The sequence below is a fragment of the Enhydra lutris genome, unplaced genomic scaffold (assembly GCF_002288905.1).
Source record: "Enhydra lutris kenyoni isolate GAN:26980312 unplaced genomic scaffold, ASM228890v2 scaffoldscaffold1, whole genome shotgun sequence".
In the NCBI taxonomy this organism is placed as follows: Eukaryota; Metazoa; Chordata; class Mammalia; order Carnivora; family Mustelidae; genus Enhydra; species Enhydra lutris.
The window spans coordinates 95,338,211-95,361,779 of NW_019154085.1; the positions used below are offsets into that span (position 1 = coordinate 95,338,211).

Genomic DNA, 23,569 nt, shown 5'->3' on the forward strand with positions numbered 1-23,569 from the left:
AGATCATGACCTGGGCCAAAACCAAGAGTCCGACACTTAACCAACTGAGTCACCCAGGTGCCCCTACTTATATATTTTTAAGGGGGAAAAGGCTTGCAAGGGACACACCTTTGTTTTACTATGTAAGTGAATTTTAAAATAATTCATAATTAAGAAAAAGACATGGAGAACTTTTCTTTCAGACATTTTCCAGGCTCATCTGTACAAATTATGTGAGATGTTTGAGGTTTTTGTGTTATCTCTGTGGTCTTTAAATTTTTGATATTTCGCTGGTAAGCTGCACCCTGATTTCATTACCATAGATAACCCAGTTAAATATTAAATGTCAACAATCACTCAGCATTTTACAACCTAGCTGTTGTTATAAAAGTAAGGATTCCATATGCTTCCTAACAGGTCCTTGAAAATGGAGCTGGCTTGGAATTCAGTCTTTATTGTCCTCCTAAGCTTTTCATGCCGGGGATTAGATTGGGAATCCGACAGAAACTTCATTTCAGCTGCTGGTCCTCTCACCAATGCCTTGCTGTACCAGAGTAGTCCATTGGGAACCCAGGGTTCTAAATTTGCAGCAGAGGATGAAAGCACTGATGTTTGTCAACAGCCACTGCCTGCTTTCCTGCCAGAGTACTTCAGGCGTGTTCACGCCAGTGGGATCACCCATTATAAAGTATTTCTGCCATGGGCACAACTTCTCCCAGCAGGAAGCTCTGAGAATCCAGACAACAAAACCGTGCGGTGCTACCAGCAGTTCCTTGAGACCCTCAAGACTGCACAGCTTCAGCCCCTGGTCGTTCTGCATCACCAGACGCTCCCTCCCAGCACAGTCCAGAGAAGTGAAGTCTTTGCTGATCTCTTTGCGGACTATGCCTCATTCGCCTTCCACTCCTTTGGGGACCTGGTTCAGATCTGGTTCACGTTTAGTGACTTGGAAGAGGTGATGAAAGAGCTTCCCCAACAGGAATCAAGATCTTCACGTCTCCAGACCCTCACTGATGCCCACAGAAGAGCCTATGAGATTTACCATGAAAAATATGCTTCTAAAGGTAAGTCCACACAACCCTGATGGCTGACCCACTGGCAGTCTTCATCACCCACCTTCTCCCACCCTCCTTACAGTAGGACTTGACATTTCTTCCCACTCCCCTTCAATAATATTGTCATATGTATTCAATAGTGAGAAAATAACATGGTACTGAAAACTTCCCGATGGAGAGAGGCAGAGGTGGCTCAGACTGGATAGTGCCCAGCATTTCCTTTGAAAATATCTCTTAAGCCCTCCTTCCCCAGTCTTGAGTCCGTGCCATCACAGAGTATATTTTTGCCCTTCCTTCTCCAGTCCTCCCTTCCGGACTCTCCAAGGCTTTAAGATTGTCTGTCCTCCCTCAGTCTCCCCTTTTTCTCATGCAAAGCAAGTTATGCATTCTAGCTGAAGTTTTCATTCCAGCAAAGAGGACAGATAAAATAGTGATATGCTGATAGGTGGTGAGAAGAACATAATAGCAAGTGTCCATATTCCTGCTTCAAAGCTAATTCTGATTCAAGTTCTGATTCAGTAGGTTTGGGCAGGGCCAGTACATGTGTGATTTTAATAAATTCCTAGGTGAATCTGAGGTACTCTAATTTTAAGAACCAGTTTTGGATTATATATGCTTTCTGGTTTTTATTATGTACTATATGTATATTTGTATATGTAGTAAATAACATATATGCATATTTGTATATACTACTTTTTAAACTTAAGGTATTTTATGAGTATATTCTCATTTTACTAAAAATTCAGTGAAAGAGAGAATGAGTTTTTTAGAAGATTTTATTTATTTATTTGTCAGAGAGAGCACAAACAGGGGCGGTGGGAGGGAGAGGGAGAAGCAGATTCCCCGAGGAGCAAGGATCCTGATGCAGGACCTGATCCTAGGATGCTGGGATCATGACCTGAGCTGAAGGCAGACACTTAACCGACTGAGCCACTAAGGCACCCCAAGAGCATGATTTTCAGTGTTCTTATAGATTCTCATCATATGAATGGATCAGAGTTTTAACTATTTCTCTCATGGGGCACCTGGGTGGCTCAGTCAGTTAAACTCAGGTTATGATCCCAGAGTCCTGGGATCAAGCCCCCAGTAGGCCTCCCTGTTCAACAGGGAGCCTTCTTCTCCCTCTCCTCCCAGCTTGCACACTCTCTCTCTCACTCTCTCTCTCTCTCTCAAATAAATAAATAAAATCTTTTTAAAAAATAAATTAAATATGGGGCGCCTGGGTGGCTCAGTGGGTTAAGCCGCTGCCTTCGGCTCAGGTCATGATCTCAGGGTCCTGGGATCGAGTCCCACATCGGGCTCTCTGCTCAACAGGGAGCCTGCTTCCCATCTCTCTCTCTCTCTCTGCCTGCCTCTCTGTCTACTGTGATCTCTCTCTGTCAAATAAATAAATAAAATCTTAAATAAATAAATAAATAAATAAATAAATAATATATATATATATAAATGAGAGAAATATTTATTTCTTTAAAGATTTTATTTATTTATATGAAGGAGAACAAAAGGGAAGAGGGTCAGAGGGAAAAGCAGACTCTCTGCTCACAGGAAGACTAATGAAGTCCTCAATCCTGGGACTCCAGAATCATGACCTGTGCTGAAGGCAAAGGCTTAACCAACTGAGCCCCCCAGGCGCCCCATATATATTATTTATACATAAGTTTATTTAATTTTCACCATTATGAATTATATCACAATGAATGTTCTTATATATAAACCTTTGCCTACCTTCCAATTAATTCTTTCTGATTCTTAGAATTGAAATTACTAGGTCAAAAAACGTGCATTCTTTAAGAACTTTAAAGCATGTTGCTAAATTCCAGAAAAGTTTTAATAGTATATACCAATAGCTAGAAAACTGCTCTGACCCTATTCAGCCTGTTTTCAATGATATAATCATTTCTGTTATTGGTAATTTGACAGCTGAAAATTACTCTCTCCTTATATGCTTCATTTGCATGTATTTGATTATAAAGAGATCAAACTCTTTTTTTCTATGTTAAGAATGAAAGCAGGGCAAGAGAAGAAAGAGTATGAGTGTGAACAGGGCCATTTCAGATAGGGGTGTCGGGAGGGTTGTCCTCAGAGAGGACAGCAAGGGAGGCAGCAAGCAAATGGATAGGAGAAGAGGATTCCAGGCAGAGAGAAGAGCCCCTGCAGGGGGACAGCGACGAGCCCAGCAGTCAGTTTAGTGAGCTGGGAGTAGTGGATGGGAGATGGGAGAGGCTGAACTTGAAACTGGAGTCTTTGGAAAGAAGAAGGAACCCTCCTTGGAGAGGGTGAGCAAGTAAATGTTTGTTGGCTGTAATTCTATTGAAGAAGCAGTGGGTAAATGAACTTCGAAAGAAGGCAAGACTGAACTTGGTTCATCTCAAACAGAAGAAAAGCTATCTTGTTTTGAAGACAAACTCCATAGACTTATTTTGATTATAAAACTATATAAACATGTTATTAAAATGTTTGCAGAGCCCATTTTAAATCTTAATCAGGTTACTAAAGACTGTTTCATAAGCTCATATTTTCCTTTTCTTCTGATGCTCATTCCTCCCATCCTTCATTTTGTGTTTCATCAATATCACTAGATTTTCTACCCCATTATAATGCAGGACATAAAATAAATTCTCTTTCCAGTCTCCTTCCTATTCAGAGAGCTGGTTTTTCTTCTTTCTCTCTCTTATTCTCCTCTCCCTTTTTAGTCTAAACCCATAGCCTTTTGTTCTTTGTAAAATATATCACCTAATATACACAAAAAATTGTATAAAATATGTTGGTTAAAAGCAAAATACTATAAAAAGATTACTGAAGGCTTTTTTTTAAAAAAGCAAAATACTATAAAAAATACCCATGGAGTGACCTATCAATAGAATTAAAATAGTATTAAATGGTGTATTTAATACTAGTATTAATATAGTAGTATTAATATGTACTAGTATTAATATAATATTATTAAAATAGAATACCACCTTAGATCAACTAGGATGACTGTAATAAAAACAAAACATACGAAAAGAAGTGTTGGTGATGAGGTAGAGAAATTGGAACCCACACCACTGAATGGGAATGAATGGTGGGAATGAATGGTGGAGCAGCTGCTTTGGAAAACAGTCTGGCAGTTTCTTGAACAGATAAACTTCAGAGTTACCCTATGACTCAATGATTTGTCTCCTAGGTATATGTCCAAGAGCAATGAAAACAAATGCCTGGGAGAAAACTTACCACAAACATTCATAGCAGCATTTTTCATAATAACCCAAAGTGGAAACAACCCTACTGTCCCTCAACTGATGGATAAACAACATGTGGTGTATACATAATACCCAAAAAGGAATGATATGTGGCACAACACAGGTGTACCTTGAAGACATGAAGCTAAGTGAAAGCAGCTAGTCGGAGAAGACCACATACTGATATGATTTCATTTATATTCAATCTCCAGACTAGGCATAGAGATGCTACAGTATTATAGCAATGTCTAGGGCTAGAAGAGAAAATGGAAAGTGACTGCTAATGGATAAGAAATTTCTTTTTTGGTGATGAAACTGCTTTAGATTAGAGGTACCTGGGTGGCTCAGTTGGTTAAGTGACTGCCTTCGGCTCCGGTCATGATGGAGTCAGGGGATCGAGTCCTACATCGGACTCCCTGCTCAGCACGGAGTCTGCTTCTCCCTCTGACCCTTCCCCCTCTAGTGCTCGCTCAGTCTCATTCTCTCTTTCGCAAATAAATAAATAAAATCTTTAAAAAAAAGAAATAGTGACTATGATTGTACAACTTTGTGACTATACTAAAAACCATTGAACTGTATACTTTTTTTAAAAAGATTTTATTTATTTATTTGACAGAGAGAGATCACAAGTGGGCAGAGAGGCAGGCAGAGAGAGAGAGGAGGAAGCAGGCTCCCTGCTGAGCAGAGAGCCCGATGCGGGACTCGATCCCAGGACCCTGAGATCATGACCCTAGCCGAAGGCAGAGGTTTAACCCACTGAGCCACCCAGGCGCCCCAAACTGTATACTTTAAAGGTTTTATTTTTAAGTAGTTTCTGTACCCAGTATGGGGTTCCAACTATCATCCTACTATCTCCATTGCCTTCTCTCATCTCAGCCCTAAACAACCACTAATTAACTTGCTGTCTCTATAGATTTCCTTGTTCTGAACATTTCATATGAATGGAATAATACAAAATGTGGTCTTTTGGGACTACCTCTATTGGGATTTGTTGAATGTTTCTATCATGGATAAGGCTGAGATTATGAGTTTTAGGAAGGAAGATTACAGAATAAAGTGCTATTTTCATCATATCATATCAAGGGTACATACCATCAACATGATTTATACTGTTGATGTTGACTCTGATCACATAATTGAGATTGTATTTGTCAGGTGTCTCTAGGGTAAGGTTACTCTTTTTTCCTCCTTTCCATACTGCATTCTTTGGAAAGGAGTCACCATACACAGTTCACACTTAACGATTTGGGAGTTATGCTCCAACCTTTTTTTTTTCTTTCTATTTTTTGTAAGTAGGCTCCATGCCCAATGTGGGGCTTAAACTCACTACTCTGAGACCAAGATTTGGATGCTCTGAGTGCTTGGATTGCTCAGATGGTTAAACGTCTGTTTTCTAGTAGGGTCATGATCTCGGGGTCCTGGGATTGAGCCCCACATTGGGCTTCCAGCTCAGTGGGGAGTCTGCTTCTCCCTCTCCCTCTACCTGTCCTGCTTGTGCTCTCTCACTCTCTCAAATGAATAAATAAAATCTTTTTTTAAAAAAGTTTAAAAAAAAAGAGTTGGATGCTCTACCGACTCAGCCAACCAGGTGCCTGAGTTATGCTCTCTCTAATAAGTAGTTTTTGTAAGATCTTTTCTAGGGGCAACTGGCTAGTTCTGTTGGCTAAGCATCTGCCCTCAGCTGAGGTCATGATCCCAGCATCCTGGAATCAAGCCCTGGATCAGTTTCCTCGCTCAGCAGGGAGTCTACTTCTCCCTCTCCCTCTGCCCCAGCTCCTGCTTGCTCGCTCTCCCTTGCTCTCAAATAAATAAAATCTTTAAAGAAAAAAGTTATTTTTCGGGTGCCTGGGTGGTTCAGTCAATTAAATTACTGCCTTTGGCTCAGGTCATGATCCTGGGGTCCTGGGTCCGAGCCGTGTCGGGGTATCTGCTCAGCGGGGAGCCTGCTTCCCTTCCTCTCTCTCTGCCTGCTTGTGATCTCTGTCAAATAAATAAACAAAATCTTAAAAAAAAAAAAACTTAATGGTAAATTTTATGTTATATATGTTTTACCAATTTTTAAAAAATTATTTTCTAATCTTTCTATATTCATTATTATAAACCTTGCATTTATGTGTTCACTGTGCTGCCACTGGGGAGGATTCAATAGAAGAGAGGATTCTTGGCAGAAATGGAGGTTGGGGAGAGTGGGAACTTGCCTCTCATGGGAAGAGTGGAATTGCACACAGCATCCCCCACTTGTACAACAGTAGGACACAACCCTGGATAACACTAGTAATACCAGCCTCCCAACACAGCAGTAGTAACTTGAAGCATTAATATTGGCAGTTCAATATTGGCCAGATTACTTTTATTGGCTCATTTGAGGCAAGGGTGGAAGGAGCAAAAGGAAAGGGGTTATTTTCTATAAAAGACTACAATGGTTTTTAGTGGAATGACTCCCGTTTGTGGTGGAAACAGGTGAGCTTATCCTTTAGTGAGGTCTAGCAATACCTAGAAGGAACATGAACTTACACGATGCTATGCAGTGATTTTATACACAGGTGTATTCTCAACCCACAGCAAATACCAATTTTGAGCTCTATATACATGAACACCTATCTTTAATTACATCCAACAAAAATTGCAGGATAAATTATCCTAAAGCAGAGTAATTACCCCCTCCTCAGTCCCATACAAAACATAAACTGCAAGCTCAGAGTGAGAATCTGGTTTTGAGCAATCTGCATTTTGCAGTATATTAGAAGGTATAACTGCTAGCACTGGGAATAGCTTGGCAACCATGGTGGGGAAGTTTGATTATTTTGTATGATGTAAGAATTTCTGGAACGTCAAGTACATTTGTTCACTCTAATTCTAAAAGCAGCTTGCAGAGTCAAATAAAAATGATTAACTGTACTACTCTTGTTTCATTTATTGGTCTAGAGATGACACTAAGCTGTACATTTTAAAATGTTCAACACAAACTGTACATTCCATGTGCGCTGATGTGATGAAGAATGAAAGCATGGATATCTGTGCAAAGGAAAGGGACCCATCAGGCACAATCACTAAGTAACTAGATAATAATTCTATCTTATCAGAACGAGGACTGAATGTCTCTAAGTGATATTCCCTACTCAGAAGATTTCAAAGTTCTATCATGTTTATCAAAGTAAAGCCCATTTAGGGGCACGTGGGTGGCTCAGTTTGAAAAGCCAGGGACTCTTGATCTTGGGCATAGAGATTACTAAAACAAAACAAAGCCAAGCACTCTTGTAGTTGTTAGTGGTGGTTCACTGTCTCAGGACAGCTTCCTCCTGTAGAGAATCTGGATAAAAGTGAAGTCAGGAAGACAGCCTAACAGTTTAACTCTCAAACTCCAGTACTATTCAGTTTTTGCTCAGTGGTTCCAAACCCCGACGTCTGCTATGCACCCAGTGTTGAAGGTGGTATCTGGAGGGATTGAGGAAAGGTTTTTACATTTTGCTTCTCAGCGAGCACACAGTGCAGTGGGAAAGACTCAGGCGCATGCTGGAGTCCTAGCGCGCAAGGTGAACAGCTGAAGAAGCCCGCCTCCGCGGTGGCGTGTTTCTGGAAAGGCAGTGTGAGGACTACAGTCAGGAGCACCTGGGAGACTCGTTAAAGCGCACTCGCTGTAGGGCTCAGTCTGCCCACAAACACGCTGAGGATTGAGACGCACACGTGTACCAGTAATCAACTATCAAAGCACTTAGGTACCCGCTTTAGGTGTTTACGTTTCCTCCATTTTTTTAACCCCTCCGTGCATGCGCAGTGGGGGCTGAATGGCTGTTGTACAGGGAATGAGGACCCGGAAACAGCAGCTTGCAGAGAGCACCCTGCCTTCAAACAGAAGGTGAGGAAGCAGTTCTCCCCTCACAGCCTTCTACACTGTGAAGGGGCAGGGCGTGGTCACTGATATTATTTTCTAAAAGACGTAGAGGTGTCTTGCGTTTCAGGGTCCCGTTTTAGAAGAAACATTCTTTAAGGGGACTTTGCTGTTTTTAAAGCCACCTTCTTATCCAAAATCAGCAAGGCTAAGTCATGTAAGTGATTTTCTTCAGAAATCTCCCCCCATCCTTTTTTAAAGGTTTTACTTATTTTACTTGACACACAGAGAGAGAGAGCCCAAGCAGGAGTAGTAGCAGAGGGAGACGGAGAAGCAGGCTCCCCACTAAGCAGGGAGTCCCACACGGGGCTCAGTCCTGAGACCCCAGGATCATGACCTGAGCAAAAGACAGACGTTTCACTGACTGAGCCACCCAGGTGCCAGATTCTTTTTAAAGAACAGGAAAGGAGACCCCACGCAGCTTCCATGGTCCCAGCGTCCGGCCTCACTCGCCTGCAGCGGATTCTTCTGGTTGGTTTTAGGTGGAAAGCTCTCTGTGGTCCTGCACGCTGACGCCGTCTTGGAGCTCCTGCTGGAACCATCCACATCTTCGCTTGCCAAGGTGATGACAGCCCCCCAAAAGAGCATTTGTAACCTCTGAGGAAAGTTGGGATTTTAATTTTAGAGCGCAAGAGAAGTTTTCGTCTGTTGGCTTGACATTTTTAAAAGTGCCTCTTCTGAGTGTGGTCCATTCTCTAGATTCATGTTTACAAACAAAATCTCATTTGTTGCAGTCCCAGCTCTTGCCTATACAAAAAAGTCCAACACCTCTGTTTGCTGATTTTTTTTAAGCTTTTATTTATTTATTTCACAGAGATCACAAGTAGGCAGAGAGGCAGGCAGAGAGAGAAAGGGAAGCAGGCTCCCCGCTGAGCAGAGGGAGGGGGGGATGCGGGGCTCCATCCCAGGACCTATCCCAGGACTCTGGGGTCATGACCTGAGCTGAAGGCAGAGGCTTTAACCCACTGAGCCACCCAGGCACCCTGCTCTGATTTTTTTTAATTAAGAGTCCAAAATAGCTTCTTAGAGGAGAGGCCAGTTTGTAGCAAACAGATACAAGGAAGAGTAAAGGGTTTTGTTTTGTTTTTTAAATAATGTGCTCCCTGGAGTCCCATGTTGGTTCCTGCCTCCTCTAAACATAACTTTTTAACTACAGTTTTAAAAAGTTTTTAAAAAAATCTGAGAATTAAACAGCCTTGGCTCCTGTAAGCTTGGTAGCTGGGCAGTACGGAAAGTCACCAGAAAAAATAGCTGATTTCTGTAGTTCTGTGGCATTTGACAGGGTGCAATGTAGATAGCACGGGGCCATATGACAGACACCAGTGTCTGTGTGATGATGCAGGCTCCATGGGTCAGGGTCCGGTCCTCAGATTTACCAGCTCAGGAACTTAAAATCCAGGTATGATAAGATTCTGAATAACCAGCTCCGAGGCTGACTGGATGGCCAGAATGCCATCTAAATTAATTTACACGGGGTAATAACCGCTATCAGTTATGAACTCAGAAGACCAAAGTGCTGATCAGAAAAGTGCTTGTTGAGCAATAGCCTATGAACTGGTCTCTTTGAACTGGTCTCTTTGCTCCAATCAGTGACACCCAGGGCTTCTGGAATTTCTGAGTGCACAGTTTTTTAATCGTTTTTTATCAGTTTTCTCCTGGGAAGCTACACTCAGGGCTCACTCTGAGATTTTAAAAAGTGCTTCGTGGATGGTGGTGACGGTGTCTCAACAATGTGAATGCACTAATGCCCCTGAACTTGCTAAATTTTATGTTAAGTGCATTTTGCCACAGGTTGCAGGAATCGGTGCAAATTGCTCAGGGCCTTCCAGAGTGTGGCTCGCTCGGGCTGTCTTGCTCTCTCTCTCTCAGGTCTCCCCTCCTGTTTTCCCCAGCGTGTATGCTAGGCTTTCTTCCTGTCCTCTTGCATGTGCGCTCGTGTGACCTTCCTATCCCAGCCTTGCTCAAATCTCTTCCAGCAAAATTCTACCCGTTTACAATGTACATGTGCATATGCTCTCCATTGGGAGGGCTCATTTAGTCCTACTCCCTTGCTCCACCTGATGTGCTCTCTCTCCACTTGGAACACTTAGCCTTTTGTTTAGACCAGCACTTCCCAAGCCTTGTGTATCAGAATCACCTGGAGAGCCAGTAAAGCATGTAAGGGCCCCGGCTGAATGTGGAGGGACGGTCCTGGGTCTTCATAGGTTTCCCCAGTTCCCAAGTGAATTTGACAACCTCTGAGGTGGACTTTGCTTATCATGTTTCTAACTCTTTGTGTTTTTTCATGTCCTTTGCGCACTTGCTAACACTCCCTATTAATTTGTAAGCTTTTGTGATTCTTACGCCTCTTTAAATGTGAGTCCTCAACCACTGCACTGAGCACAGTGATTTCAGAGGAGAAACTCAATGACTGGGTGTCGCACACAATCAACAGAGGAAAGTCAGAGCTGGAGGTGGGGAGAGAAGGGTTGGAGTGGTACTAAGCAAAGCGGAGCAAGGCATGGGCTGTTTGGTGAAAACTGATGATGACTTGATTAGGAAAGCCACAGGGAAACCCTGGTGAGTCAGTTACCGAAGGTCCACAGGCACTTGGTTGTCATCCGAAGCCATTGTCATTATCGGGGTCTTTGTCCTGAGGGAACATATCATCTCTGCAGGGTGATATCTAGTCCTGATAAGGATAGAATGGCTTATGAGAAAGGCAGAGAGGGAAGCCCAGTGGTATCTCAGTGGGTTTAGACTCTGCAAATCTGAAGTTCTTAGAATGTATGGAGGCCAGAGACCGTTCTGGAGGGTATGGCCAGGACTGTGAGAGCTGTATTCTCTGATAAGACTCTGGGCCCAGCTAGGGTCCACTGGGGCGGACTTGAGACTGTGGCCTGATGGTAGCCAGTGTCTATAGCCTACAATTAAAATGAAACCCCAAATCCCAGTAGGGTCTGGAGAGATCCCTGAGGGTTCTGTTGGTGTCTGAGGGCTCCACTCTCTCCATCTCAGCAAAATGGGAGGGCTAGGAGGAGGGTGCTGACCAGGGTGGCTCTGGCCTGGCTCCCTTAGTGCTCACCTGTTTGGTGGGAAGCCACCATTTCTGGCACAACGCATTTCATTCATCCACCCATTTAATCATATACATTGATCGAGCACTTACTGTGCTCCAAGCACTTTGCTGAGCACCTGGTGATGTATTCCCCAAAACAGGCAAGCGCATCCCACATGCACTCATTCTGTCCCCACTTGTCCTCTGCCTGCTTGTCCCTTGGAAAATCTCCCTTCAGAGAGTATCCATTTAGGAAAAGGAGCAAGAAAAAGGGATATTTCTGAATAGCAGTTTGCCTTGAAATTGCTTACGTTCTAATGACCCTATTTACTTATTTCTAGGGCGCTGTCGATTTCCTCTCCCTTGATTTGTCTTATGAATGCCAAAGTGAGGCGAGTTTGCCACAGAAGCTGAGTAAACTGCAGGTAATTTGAGCCATTTCTCATATTGATGATGAATGGAGACAGTTCCCAGCAGCATATTAGACATTTAATGCCCAGCTAATGGGCAAACTGAGCTTGCCCCCACAGCTGGCAGAAAGGCAGAGCTGCACCAGGGAGATCTCCCTTGCCGCATTGCTGGAGAACATGGAGGGGTTGGAGGGGGTGCAGTCGGAGGTTGGCAATCTTCCCAGTAAAGGATAAAGGGATTTATCTTGTTAAGGTAAATATTTACATGATCTCTTGTGTTGAAATCTAAGAATTAAAATTCCAGTATTCTGGGGCGCCTGGGTGGCTCAGCGGGTTAAGCCGCTGCCTTCGGCTCAGGTCATGATCTCAGGGTCCTGGGATTGAGCCCCGCATCGGGCTCTCTGCTCAGCAGAGAGCCTGCTTCCTCCTCTCTCTCTGCCTGCCTTTCTGCCTGCTTGTGATCTCTCTCTGTCAAATAAATAAATAAAAATCTTTAAAAATAAAATAAAATAAAATAAAATAAAATTCCAGTATTCTTTCTAAGATTTAAAAAGGCATTTCATGGATGGTGGCCATGGTTACCCAACAGCGTGAGTGGACTTAATGCCATTGAACTATACGTGTGAAAATGGTTACGATAGTAAATTGTATATGTATTTCACAACTGAAAAGAAAAAAGAAAAGACTTTTCACACCCAGGTCTGCTAAATCAGATGCCAGCCATAAGAACCTTCCTGTAACCTCAGGCCCTTTCTTCCTGTTCCCAGGATTGTTTTCCTTGAGTATAATGATTGTGACTAGTTAGAGAAAGTGTGTTGATTGCCACCTACCTACGTGTTAGCTTTCTCCCCTATGCTTGGTCACTGCTGAGCAACTTCCTGTGGAAGACAAATTCCAAATTCCCAGGAGTCCTGACTGTCTCCCCCCGCCCCCCACCTCCTGATAGGGTAAAACGGATTGTACCTTCCGAGTCCTAGCAGTATTTCCACACTTAGCCCTGAATAGCTACCTTCTCAGAGGCCTCTCTGGGGATGTCTGGCCACCAGCATTCACCCATGCCTTCCTCTTGCTCCTGCTGGGGTGGGCACAGAGCCGCTCCCCTCTGCTTTCCGCCCTGTGTCTCCTAGTTTTGAATCCCAACATCCCCACTGCCAAGCCAGGTGGATTGTTAGAGGAATTATCAGTTGAGAGGCCAAGTTCATCAGTGTGAAACCCTCAGTGCAGCAGCTGGGTGGGATCTCCATTTGACCTGAGGCCGGAAGCTGGAAATGGATGGATTAGCATCCTTCCTACCTCTTGTCTCTGGATTTTCCTGCCACCTCTTGCAGGCACCACTGCTTTGATTACCTACAAGGAATATGATCTCATAATCAAAGACAGCAGATGCATTTGCAAGACATTTGAGTAATAATCGCTGTGGTTTTCGTGCCCGCTGTATGCCCAGCTCTGGGTGGGATACTTGGTGCTCACAATATCCGCCCCCCCCCCACTACAGCCAACCCCAACCTGTAAGAAACCTAACCAAGGTCAGACACGAGGTAGGGAGCAGAGCTGGGATTGGAAGCAGGCATTCTCATGACACCACACTGCCTCTACAAAACAAAAATAATTCCAGGTTGTTGGGAACATTATAGTGAGGGTGGCGTTTTTGAAAATCACATATAATTTTAGTTATTTTTGTAACTGTCTTCCCTCCTGAACCCGAATTGCCTTGACCCAGAATGTGCCCTGGTGGGCTTGCTAGCCAGATTTCTGGTCCTTCAGGGCCGCTTACGGAGCATCTTCGAAGCCTTCCGATCCCTGTGATAACTAAACCTGTCTTTTGTCTTCCTTAAGGAATTCGGCCAGAGCTTGTTGCTCAGTGAATGGATTCAGACCACACTGACGTTTTAAAACTGTCTGGCTTATGCAGACGTAGCATGCTTTAGAGAGCCTAGCAACATTGCTTGGGCTTCATTTCTGCTTGAGAATGTGGTTTACAGGGTTTCCCTCTTTATATCAAAACATTTTCAAGAAGACCTGCCCTCACCAGTGCCTGGCTAGAGCCGTAACACTGAGTCAACAACTGACCAGCCGAACGGTAAAACCTGACTTGGACAAACTCGGCTGCCCTTGGTTTTGCCCTGCGGCAATTCTTTGTTCCTTTTATTTCCTTAGGTAGGAATTAAATTCCACATGTTGCCCTTGACAGCTCAGATGCAGCTCAGAGATTCCGGATGGCTACTCAGATTTCCAGCTATGAGGACAGAACTGAGCTGCAGAGGAGACCGGCCCTCTCCATGGTCGTTGGTTACAAGCCTGTAGTGTTCCCACACACTTAGCCCCCCGGCACAGGAAGAATAGCTGAGTTCTCACCCAGGAACCCAAATCACACCACCCACAGCTTCCTTCCCCGCGTGCCCCGCGTGTTTACCGTCCATCCTTAGCACGGGCCCCCTACCTCCTTCTGGGTTGAATGCAGAGCAGCGGGGAGCAGGTGCCCTCTCCTTTCCCATTTCCCTCAACTCTCCCCAGAGCACATGCACATCCCTCTCTGAGCCTCAGGGTCCAGCAGCCGCTGCTCCTCCCAGCAGCACGCAGGTGCTCTGGGCTGGAGGCCATCCTCAGGGCCAGCATCTCGATAAAGAGCCACAGCACGTCTAAATTCTGAATTCTGAATTCTGCGGGAGGTGTGTGAGCAGCCTTTCACATCCTCTTAGTAGGAGAGTTTCTGCTCTCCCAGGGAATTCTCTGCTCATCAGAAGACTCCTCCAGCTCTCCCATCCTGTGATAGTACAAGCCGCCCCCATTGTGTATTGACCTTTAAGGACAGAGAAAATCCTCTGTTTCCTTAATATTTGGGCTTTCCCGCATTGACCCAGCACAGGGAAAAGACAAGGGCTGTGTGAGCTGCAGCTCCACTAATTGTGGTCCTGGGCCACTTAGCTTCGCCAAGCTGAAGACCCCTTATCTATGAAGAAGGGACGCTGTTGCAGGTGACTCAGAAAATAACATGCGCACCTTCTTTGGAAGTGGTTGTGTTGGTATCTCTCAGTGACCTTGAACTCCTCCGAGGAGGGAAAACTTGGTGTGGGGAAAATGACCAAAGCCAGCCTCCCCAAAAAAGGTTATTTAAGGTGAAGTCAAGCGGTATGCCAACAGATAGGTCCCCCAATAATGGGTCCGTGATCAAAGGAGCGAGACTGATACAAAGCGAAGGTCAAGCAAAGCTTTATTTCGCACCAATCATCAAGAATCAAACCGGGGCCATCTCTTACGAAGAGGCGATGATTTCCAGCCTCACAGACTGACTTTTTTTTTTTTAAAGATTTTATTTATTTATTTGACAGATAGAAATCACAAGTAGGCAGAGAGGCAGGCAGAGAGAGAGGAGGAAGCAGGCTCCCTGCTGAGCAGAAAGCCTGATGTGGGGCTTGAACCCAGGACCTGGGATCATGACCTGAGCCGAAGGCAGTGGCTCAACCCACTGAGCCACCCAGGCGCCCCGCAGACTGACTTTTATAGAGCAAAGGCCATGTCGTTGAGCCTGGCCACACACAGGCGGCAATGAGATTGCAACACTCAGAGAAAACTGCACAGTCATGCTAGGTCACACACGGGTGGCCAGTTGAATTTCAATTTACCCTAGTAGATATTTGAACTAGCCTATCACCTTGGTCAGAATTTGCACCCAAAAGGTGGGGCCCACTCACCTTCGTAGCTAGGGAGACCGTATGTGGGCCCCACTGATTGGATGTCTCCACCTGGCCTGACCTGCCCTTGTATCTGGGCTTTGCTACCTGGGACTGGTTTCCTGGACTTGCTTTTAAGTAAGTTCCTCTGGGAGGGGCACGGTCAATCTAAGTTTACTGCATAAACAACAAAATGGCTCCCTCTGGCTAAGTAGGCCCTTACACCAACCTTCAAATGTTTCCTTCCATAGTGAAATGGCCTAGAAATGAGAGAAAAGTCACATCTGCTCCTTTTGAATGAAGACCTCTTCTTTTAGCTTTTTATCATGGGAAATGTCAAATATATCCAAACATAGACAGGAGAGTGTCATGAAGCCATCCCCAACTTCAAAATCTATTGACTCATGGCTAATTGTGTTCCATCTATCACCTACCTTCCCCTTATCAAACCAGATTAGGCGTTTCTTTGTTGTTGCTGTTGTTGTTTTTAACTCATGACCCTAAGATCAAGACCTGAGCTGAGATCAAGAGTGGGACACTTAACTGACTGAGCCACCCAGGTACCCGTCAAGCCAGATTGCTCTGACACAAACCCCAGACATTCATAAATACTGTTATGGTGGCACCTGATTAAGCTTCTTGTCATAACAAAGGCCCCTAACGTGAGTGGTTGGCCTTGATCCTGGTCCCAACACAGGGCTGGGTTCTAGGAGGAGGCTTGTAAGCATGTTGAACCTGTCTCTTGGCCGGGGGTCAATGGGGAGAGTGGCTGATGTTACTGAAAAGTGTCGACTGTTCTCCCTCAGGGTCTAGGGTCTGCTCCCATCACTAATTGACCTGGCTGGAGAACGTTTCTCGAACCAGGGTGTTTATAGTTTCTCATCTTGAAGCTCTATCCCTGTTATCAAAAGACTTACTCTAGACAGCTCCCGTTCACTTGCTGGCTTTGATCTTTTTCAGACTATTGAGTCAAAAGTGAAAATTTTTATCTTCAATCTGAGATTCCAAGACTGTCCTTCCACCAGGAAGAATTCAACCAGGCTGCTCTTTAGCCTTCTCGAGGGTGAGTGGACTGTTGCTGGAGAGGCTTGTTTTTGTCCTTCCAAGTTTTTATTTCAATTCAAGATAGTTAACATACAGTGCAGTATTGGTTTCAGGAGTAGAATCGAGTGATTCATCACTTACCTAGAACATCCGGAGCTCATCACAACTAGTGCCCTCCCTAATGTCCATCACCCGTTTAGTCCATCCTCCACCCACCTCCCTCCATCAATCCTCAGTTTGTTCTCTGTAGGTAAGAGTCTCATGGTTTGCCTCTCTCTCTGTTTTTATCTTATTTTTCTTTCCCTTCTGCTATGTTCATCATAGCAGATGAACAGAATTCTTAAATTCTGCCTGAGTGAAATCCTATGGTATTTGTCTTTCTCTGACCTATTTTATTTAGCATAATGTACTCTAGTTCTAGCCATGTTGTTGCCAATGACAAGATTTCATTCTTTTTGATGGCTATATATTACTCTATTGTATATACACCACATCTTCTTTATGCATTCACCAGTTGATGGATATTTGGGCTCTTTCCGTAATTTGGCTGTTGTTCATAATGCTGCTATAAACATTGGGGTGCATGTGCCCCTTCAAATCACTGCTTTTGTATCCTTCATGTAAATACCTACTAGTGCCAATGCTAGATTGTAGGGTAGCTCTATTTTTAAATTTTTGAGGAAACTCCCTACTGTTTTCCAGAGTGGCTATGCCAGTTTGCATTCCCACCAACAGTGTAAGAAGGTTCTGCTTTTGCTGGTGAGGTTTTGAGTGACATTTGGTGCACTGGCTTGGGAAGTAGCAGTTTTAAAAGTCTGAGGTTCCAATAAGAGGAGGGACCAGAAGAGGGCTGGTCTGAGAGTTCTCCCCAGATGGGCTTAGTGTCCCTTGCCTTTGTATTCTTGGTCCCTTAGCTCCCATTGACTTGAGAAAGAAGAGAGGTTCTGTACAAAGATGACAAAGATGCTTTGGTCTTTTGGAAATAAAGACCATTAGGCTTCCAGGTTCAGGTATAAGTATGGGAACTGCTCTGTGCCTGAGTGTCCCTTTTTTTTTTTTTTTTTTTAAAGATTTTATTTATTTATTTGACAGAGAGAGATCACAAGTAGACAGAGAGGCAGGCAGAGAGAGAGAGAGAGAGGGAAGCAGGCTCCCTGCTGAGCAGAGAGCCCGATGTGGGACTCGATCCCAGGACCCTGAGATCATGACCTGAGCCGAAGGCAGCGGCTTAACCCACTGAGCCACCCAGGCGCCCATGAGTGTCCCTTTTCATTACTGCTCCCTCCAAGATCTCTTTGGCCCCCTCCACTTATCCTTGCTCTTTTCCCCATTACCTCAGCTTGCACATGGCCCTGGTGAGCACCTTACTGAAGCCTTCAGATCTAAGACCTGCAGCTCATGGACCATCTTCTCCGTGTCTCTTAGTTCAAATTCATGAGAGTGAATCTGATTGGTGGACCATGGATCAAGAGATCACTCAGGGTGCAATCACATCAAGGGAAAGATGGATTGTGTTAAGGCATCAGGGGCTGAGGTCTACTAGATAGGGGCAGGTTCCTGGGTGTCCTGGTATTCATTCCAGTCACCCTATAAGGTAGAGTAGAGTAGAGGTCAGTAGTGCCCTTTCTACTACTTGTAACCAGTGCTGAGCCAGCTTCATAGACCTCACGACACTCATCCATAGTTACAATTTAATAACCCTCACCCTAACTCACATTTGATGGCATAATGATTTCTGTTCTTAAGTTCCATCCCTTTCTAAATGGCTAAAATGGTCAATTTATTGTTTATGCATAGTTCACAACAATTTTAAAAATTCCATCTCCTTCTGATGTTTGAGTTCTTCTAAATCAGTTGTTCTCCATGTGTGGTCTTCAGATCAGCAGGGTCAGCATCCCCTGAGAACTTGCTAGATATTCAAATCCTCGAGCCCCACATCAAATGCACTGGCTCAGAAACTCTGGGGTGGGCCCAGCAATCTGTGTTTAACAAGGTCTGCAGGCGATTCAGATGCACAGGGAAGTTTGAGAACCACTGTTCTAGCTACATGGAAGTCAGTTCTGACCTCCTTACCTCTTTTGCACATGGTATTTTCCAGGGAGCTTAGAATGATTGATTGGAGCTTGGGTGTGGAATAAATAAGAAAATAATTGATTGCATCCATAAACACTGTTGGTTGGGCTTCCAGGAGCCTTAAATAAACTTCTTGTTTTACAGCCATAAGTGAACACCAGGTTCTCACCATTGGGTCTGATGTTAATACTCTGCTAAGCTGTTCACCAAGTTCCAAGAGAAGGTAATGTTAGGTTTCCTGTTGAACTATCAATTTCCTGTTGAAATATCAATATCAATGATACTTGCAGAATGCTCTTTCACGTGTGTACTCGTGGGGGACTGTTGTCATCTGCCTCTTGGCCAGTGATTTTTAATCCGGATGAGAAATGAAGGCTCCAAGGGGACAGTAGCAAGAGAGCCAGTCTCCCACTGCATCTGACTCTGGGCCTACGTGTTTCTGCATCTTCCCTTGTCATTCTGCCCTTGTGAGCCTAGCGGTTTGCCCAAGTCCACACAGCAAGCAGAGCTGGGATTTTGAACCCTTGCTTTCTAGTTGAAGAGCTTGCTGGAGGTAGTGTGTGTTTGTGGAAGGCTGGGTTAAAGATAGATCTGACTGCCCCATTGAAGTTACATGACCTGAACAAGTGAGGGGAGTTCTCTGCACCCGTTTCCTCCTGTGAACTGTGAAACCTCTTTCCCACAAGGAGACAGTAGTGTAGGTTGGAGATTCAGCTGTTGCAGTGAGGCAGAGGCCTAACTCAGGGATTTTCTGAGAGGTTTTATTTTATTTTTTTAAAGATTTATTTATGTGTTTTAGAGAGAGGGAGTGAATGGTGGGGGGAGCAGACGGAGAAGGAGAGAGAGAAATTCAAGCAGACTCCACACTGAGCGCAAAACCTGATGCGGGGCTTGATCCCACGACCCATGGGATCACAACTTGAGCCAAACCCAAGTGTCAGACGTTTAACAGACTGTGCCACCCAGGTGCCCCTGAAAGGTTTTAATCTATGGTGTGGTTGCAGATAATTTCTTACTGAATGATTGAAGTACCAAAATTTGTAAATGGCATATTTAAAAAAATTAGAGTGGATATGAGGTTACCCCCATAATGACACCCTCACACACTCATAGTCTGATATGCTTCTCAAGTGAACAAGAAAAGGATGGTGTGGTGAGCAATACCACAGGTCGTTCCCTAGATCCCTCAGCCTTCTATGGGTGTGTTACACGCATGAGTTCATGCACCATTTGTTGACAAAGGACAAAGACTGGAAAGAAGCATTTGGCTTCCCAGACTTTCAGCTAGAGCTCTCCTTGTCCTTCACCTTAGACTTCACTAGGACAGCTCAGTCCAAGGTCATACACTTGAGCTGCTACCACCTCTTTGTCCTTTTCCTCTCCCAGCACTTGTGTATTCTGTTGTTCAGTCCTCTCAACTCACTTCAAGCCAGCAGGTCACACCAACAAGCCCAAAGCAGCTGCTGCATGTAAAGCTTTGTCCTGGGAGTATGAACGGTGGGAAAGAGGAGACAGGTCAGAACCACTCCCTGACCATGCTTGGAGTCAGTGGAGGCATGCTGGCCACATCTTTTCAGAAAATAGTACTCAAGAGGCCATAAAAAGAAGGGCTACCCTGAAAGCTCAGTGCCTGCAAAACCACAAGCTGTCATGTAACACCTGCTCCAAGGTTCTCCCTCTAAGCCTTGGCCTGAAGCAAATGTCCAACCCTGGCTAACAGTAACCTGACAGCCAGGGGTCCTCACTCGGGTGGACATCGGTGGAGAGCCCACTGGGGGCCGGAACAAGTGGGGGCGGCGGGTTTCCAACAGGACTAACATTATTTTCTCTTCGAGAATCTTAGACCTCAAAGGGGAGACAGGCCCACAAATGACTCTAATGCCAGACTGTGGGAGGAGCACTGCTCCCCAGATGGGGGAGAAAGAGCATTATCTGGGATGGTCCGAGGTGGCTGGGGGCAGGGGAGGGACAGCTGAAGGAGGGCTACCTGAAAGGCCTGGGCATGGGGATCGAGGCTTTGTGTGCTAAATCTCTTCCCAAGTTAGGCAAACCCTAGACTCCCCACATTAAACCTTTAGAGGGGCGCCTGGGTGGCTCAGTCATTGAGCGCCTGTCATCAGCTCAGGTCATGATCCCCTGAGTCCTGGGATCAAGCCTTGCACTGGGCTCCCAGCTTGGTGGGAAACCTGCTTCTCCCTCTCCCACTCCCCTGCTTGTGTTCCCTCTATCACTGTGTCTCTCTCTGTCAAATAAATAAAAATAAAATCTTAAAAAAAAAAAAACACTTTAGAGTAAATGAGGGACACCTGGCTACCTCAGTCAGAAGAACCTGTGACTCTTGATCTCAGGGTTGTGAGTTTTAGCCCCACTTTGGGTATAGAGATTACTGAAATAATTTTTAAATTAAAAAAAAAAAAAGTCTTCAGAGCACACTGTATTTTGTCCAGAGGCTGTTTGATTATTTCTTCAAGACCTAATTTCTTCCAAGCTAGGAGGACAGCCAGGATCAGGAGGGCTGGGTCAGAGCAGCTGAGGCTGTTCACTGAGTGGGTGTCACTTGTGTCCTGATTGTGCTCCAGAGACCTGCATATATTATGGATAATCCACAACTATAGATCATTCCCCCCCACTGCTGTTTTAGCAAATGTATTAGCTAATGCTTCACAAAACAGGAGGTGTTTAGGTTTGGAAGACCCAGGTTTGCTTCATGGGATGGAGGTCCCTCTGCAGTGTCCCTGTCACTTCTACCAGTTCTGTGCTCTGTGCCAACCTAGTACTAATGTCATCCTCTCTCCACAAGATGGCCCTTGGACAGGAGATGCTCTTGGACTGCACGTCCTTGGGCCTCCCTCACCCCCACCCCATATATTTTCTTCCCTGGACCTAACACACCCACCTCCACAGACCTTTCCTCAAGGTTGCCCTCTGGTGGTATAACTGCCACAAGCTTTTAAAAAATTTTTATTTTATTTTATTTATTTATAATTATTTTTATTAACATATAATGTATTATTTGCCTCAGGGGTACAGGTCTGAATCGTCAGGCTTACACATTTCACAGCACTCACCATAGCACATACCCTCCTCTGTGTCCATAACCCAACCACCTTCTCCATACCACCAACCTTCAGTTTGTTTCATGAGATTAAGAGTCTCTTATGGTTTGTCTCCCTCCCAATCCCATCTTGTTTCATTTTTCCTTTCCTACCCCGCAAATTCCCCACTCTGCCTCTCAAATTCCTCATATCAGGGAGATCATATGATAATTGTCTTTCTCTGATTGACTTACTTCGCTCAGCATAATACCTTCTAGTTCCATCCACGTTGTTGCAAATGGCAAGATTTCATTTCTTTTGATGGCTGCATAGTATTCCATTTTATACACACACACACACACACACACCACATCTTCTTTATCCATTCTTCTGTTGATGGACATCTAGGCTCTTTCCACAGTTTGGCTCTTGTGGACATTGCTGCTATAAACATTTGGGTGCACGTGGCCCTTCAGATCACTACATTTGCATCGTTAGGGTAAATACACAGTAGTGCGATTGCTGGGCCATAGGGTAGCTCTATTTTCAACTTTTTGAGGAACATCCATGCTGTTTTCCAGAGTGGCCGCACCAGCTTGCATTCCCATTAACAGTGAAGGAGGGTTCCCCTTTCTCCGCGTCCTTGCCAAAATCTGTCGTTTCCTGACTTGTTAATTTTAGCCATTCTGACTGATGTGAAGTGGTATCTTACTGTGGTTTTGATTTGAATTTCTGTGAGGCTGAGTGATGTGGAGCACTTTTTCATGTGTCTGTTTGCCATCTGGATGTCTTCTTTGCAGAAACGTCTATTCATAGCCTCTGCCCATTACTGCCACATGTTTTTCAAATGTGCTTTCCATCCCGCAGGGCAGTACTTGGAGATTGGGAAATCAATTCAGGGTTTGTTTTGAAATATTAGAAAAAAATGTTTTATTTAAAAAAAATGAAGGAAAGACAGAAGGAGAGAAATGGACTAAAAATAAAACAAAATCGAAATAGACTATTCATGTAAGGATAGCACTTTTATGTTCTATTTCAAATCTATATTTATCTGAATTTATTTATATGAAATATTAAAAATATATAAATATCTACACACAAATATAGTGATATATGGTTAAAAGCACACTTGTTTATAAAGATTTTATTTATTTGAGGGGCTTTCAGTGAGTTGAGCTTCTGCCTTTGGCTTGGGTCATGATCTCAGGGTCCTGGGATTGAGCCCCGCATCGAGCTCTCTGCTCAGTAGGGAGCCTGCTTCCTCTTCTCTCTCTGCCTGCCTCTTTGCCTACTTGTGATCTCTCTCTGTCAAATAAATAAATAAAATCTTTTTAAAAAAATATTTTATTTATTTGAGGGAGAGAGCGAGCAGAGGGAAAGGGAGAAGCAGACTCCCTGTTGAGTAAGGAACCCAACAGGAGGCTTGATCCTAGGACCCTGGGACCATGACCCAAGCCAAAGGCAGACAGTTAACCAGCTGAGATATCCAGGTGCCCCTGAAAGCACAGACTTTACTCTACGACTTGCAAACTGTGTGATCAAGGAGTTCTCATTTAAAAGAAAATGAGATATGAGTTCATTTACATTAAAAAGGCTGGAGATGGATAATCTAGAGAAGGTATAATCATCGGGAATCCAGGCTCCTATCTCGTTTTGTCATCCTTAGTAAGGCTTCTACCTTATGGTCCAGGATGGATGCTTGAGCTCCTACTACTATATCCACAGTCCAGGCATCATGGAGAAAGGACTGCCACTCACCATTCTCCTCCAGTGCCCCAGGGCAGGTCCCAGTGGAAGAGCTAGAGTTAATATTTAGCTAGTGCATATCACTAGAGCTATACCAGTAGCTCAATTATTGAACTGCTTCTGTACCAGCTGGTAACTAGGTGCTGGTCTCCTGATGCCCAGAACTTACTCATTTCTTAAAGTCTCAGTTTCCTTTTTTGCAGGATAAGGATACATAATTGTAGTACTTATCTCATAAATCTGTAAATATTAAATGAGAGACCAACAACATTCTTATCATAGTGGCCAGTACAGAATCAAGGCATAATGAATTAAAGCCATCATTATTATTAGTTATGTTGTTTTTATTTAGTTAATTAAGTTTTGAGAGCGAGGTCGGGGAGGGGCAGGGGGAGAGAGTAAATTTTTT

At 44.3% G+C, this 23,569-nt stretch overlaps 1 protein-coding gene across 1 annotated transcript in view; it reads left to right on the top strand.

Annotated features, from left to right (window-relative positions):
* The first annotated feature begins 406 nt into the window (after nucleotides 1-406).
* The window catches only part of LOC111143551 (lactase), a 50,840-nt gene continuing 27,677 nt past the window's right edge, over nucleotides 407-23,569 (top strand). The window contains exons 1-5 of the mRNA XM_022497380.1: nucleotides 407-1,043; nucleotides 8,627-8,706; nucleotides 11,523-11,606; nucleotides 16,223-16,325; nucleotides 18,524-18,602. Of these exons, the coding sequence (XP_022353088.1) occupies nucleotides 407-1,043; nucleotides 8,627-8,706; nucleotides 11,523-11,606; nucleotides 16,223-16,325; nucleotides 18,524-18,602 (983 nt within the window). The remainder of the gene's footprint in view (nucleotides 1,044-8,626; nucleotides 8,707-11,522; nucleotides 11,607-16,222; nucleotides 16,326-18,523; nucleotides 18,603-23,569) is intronic.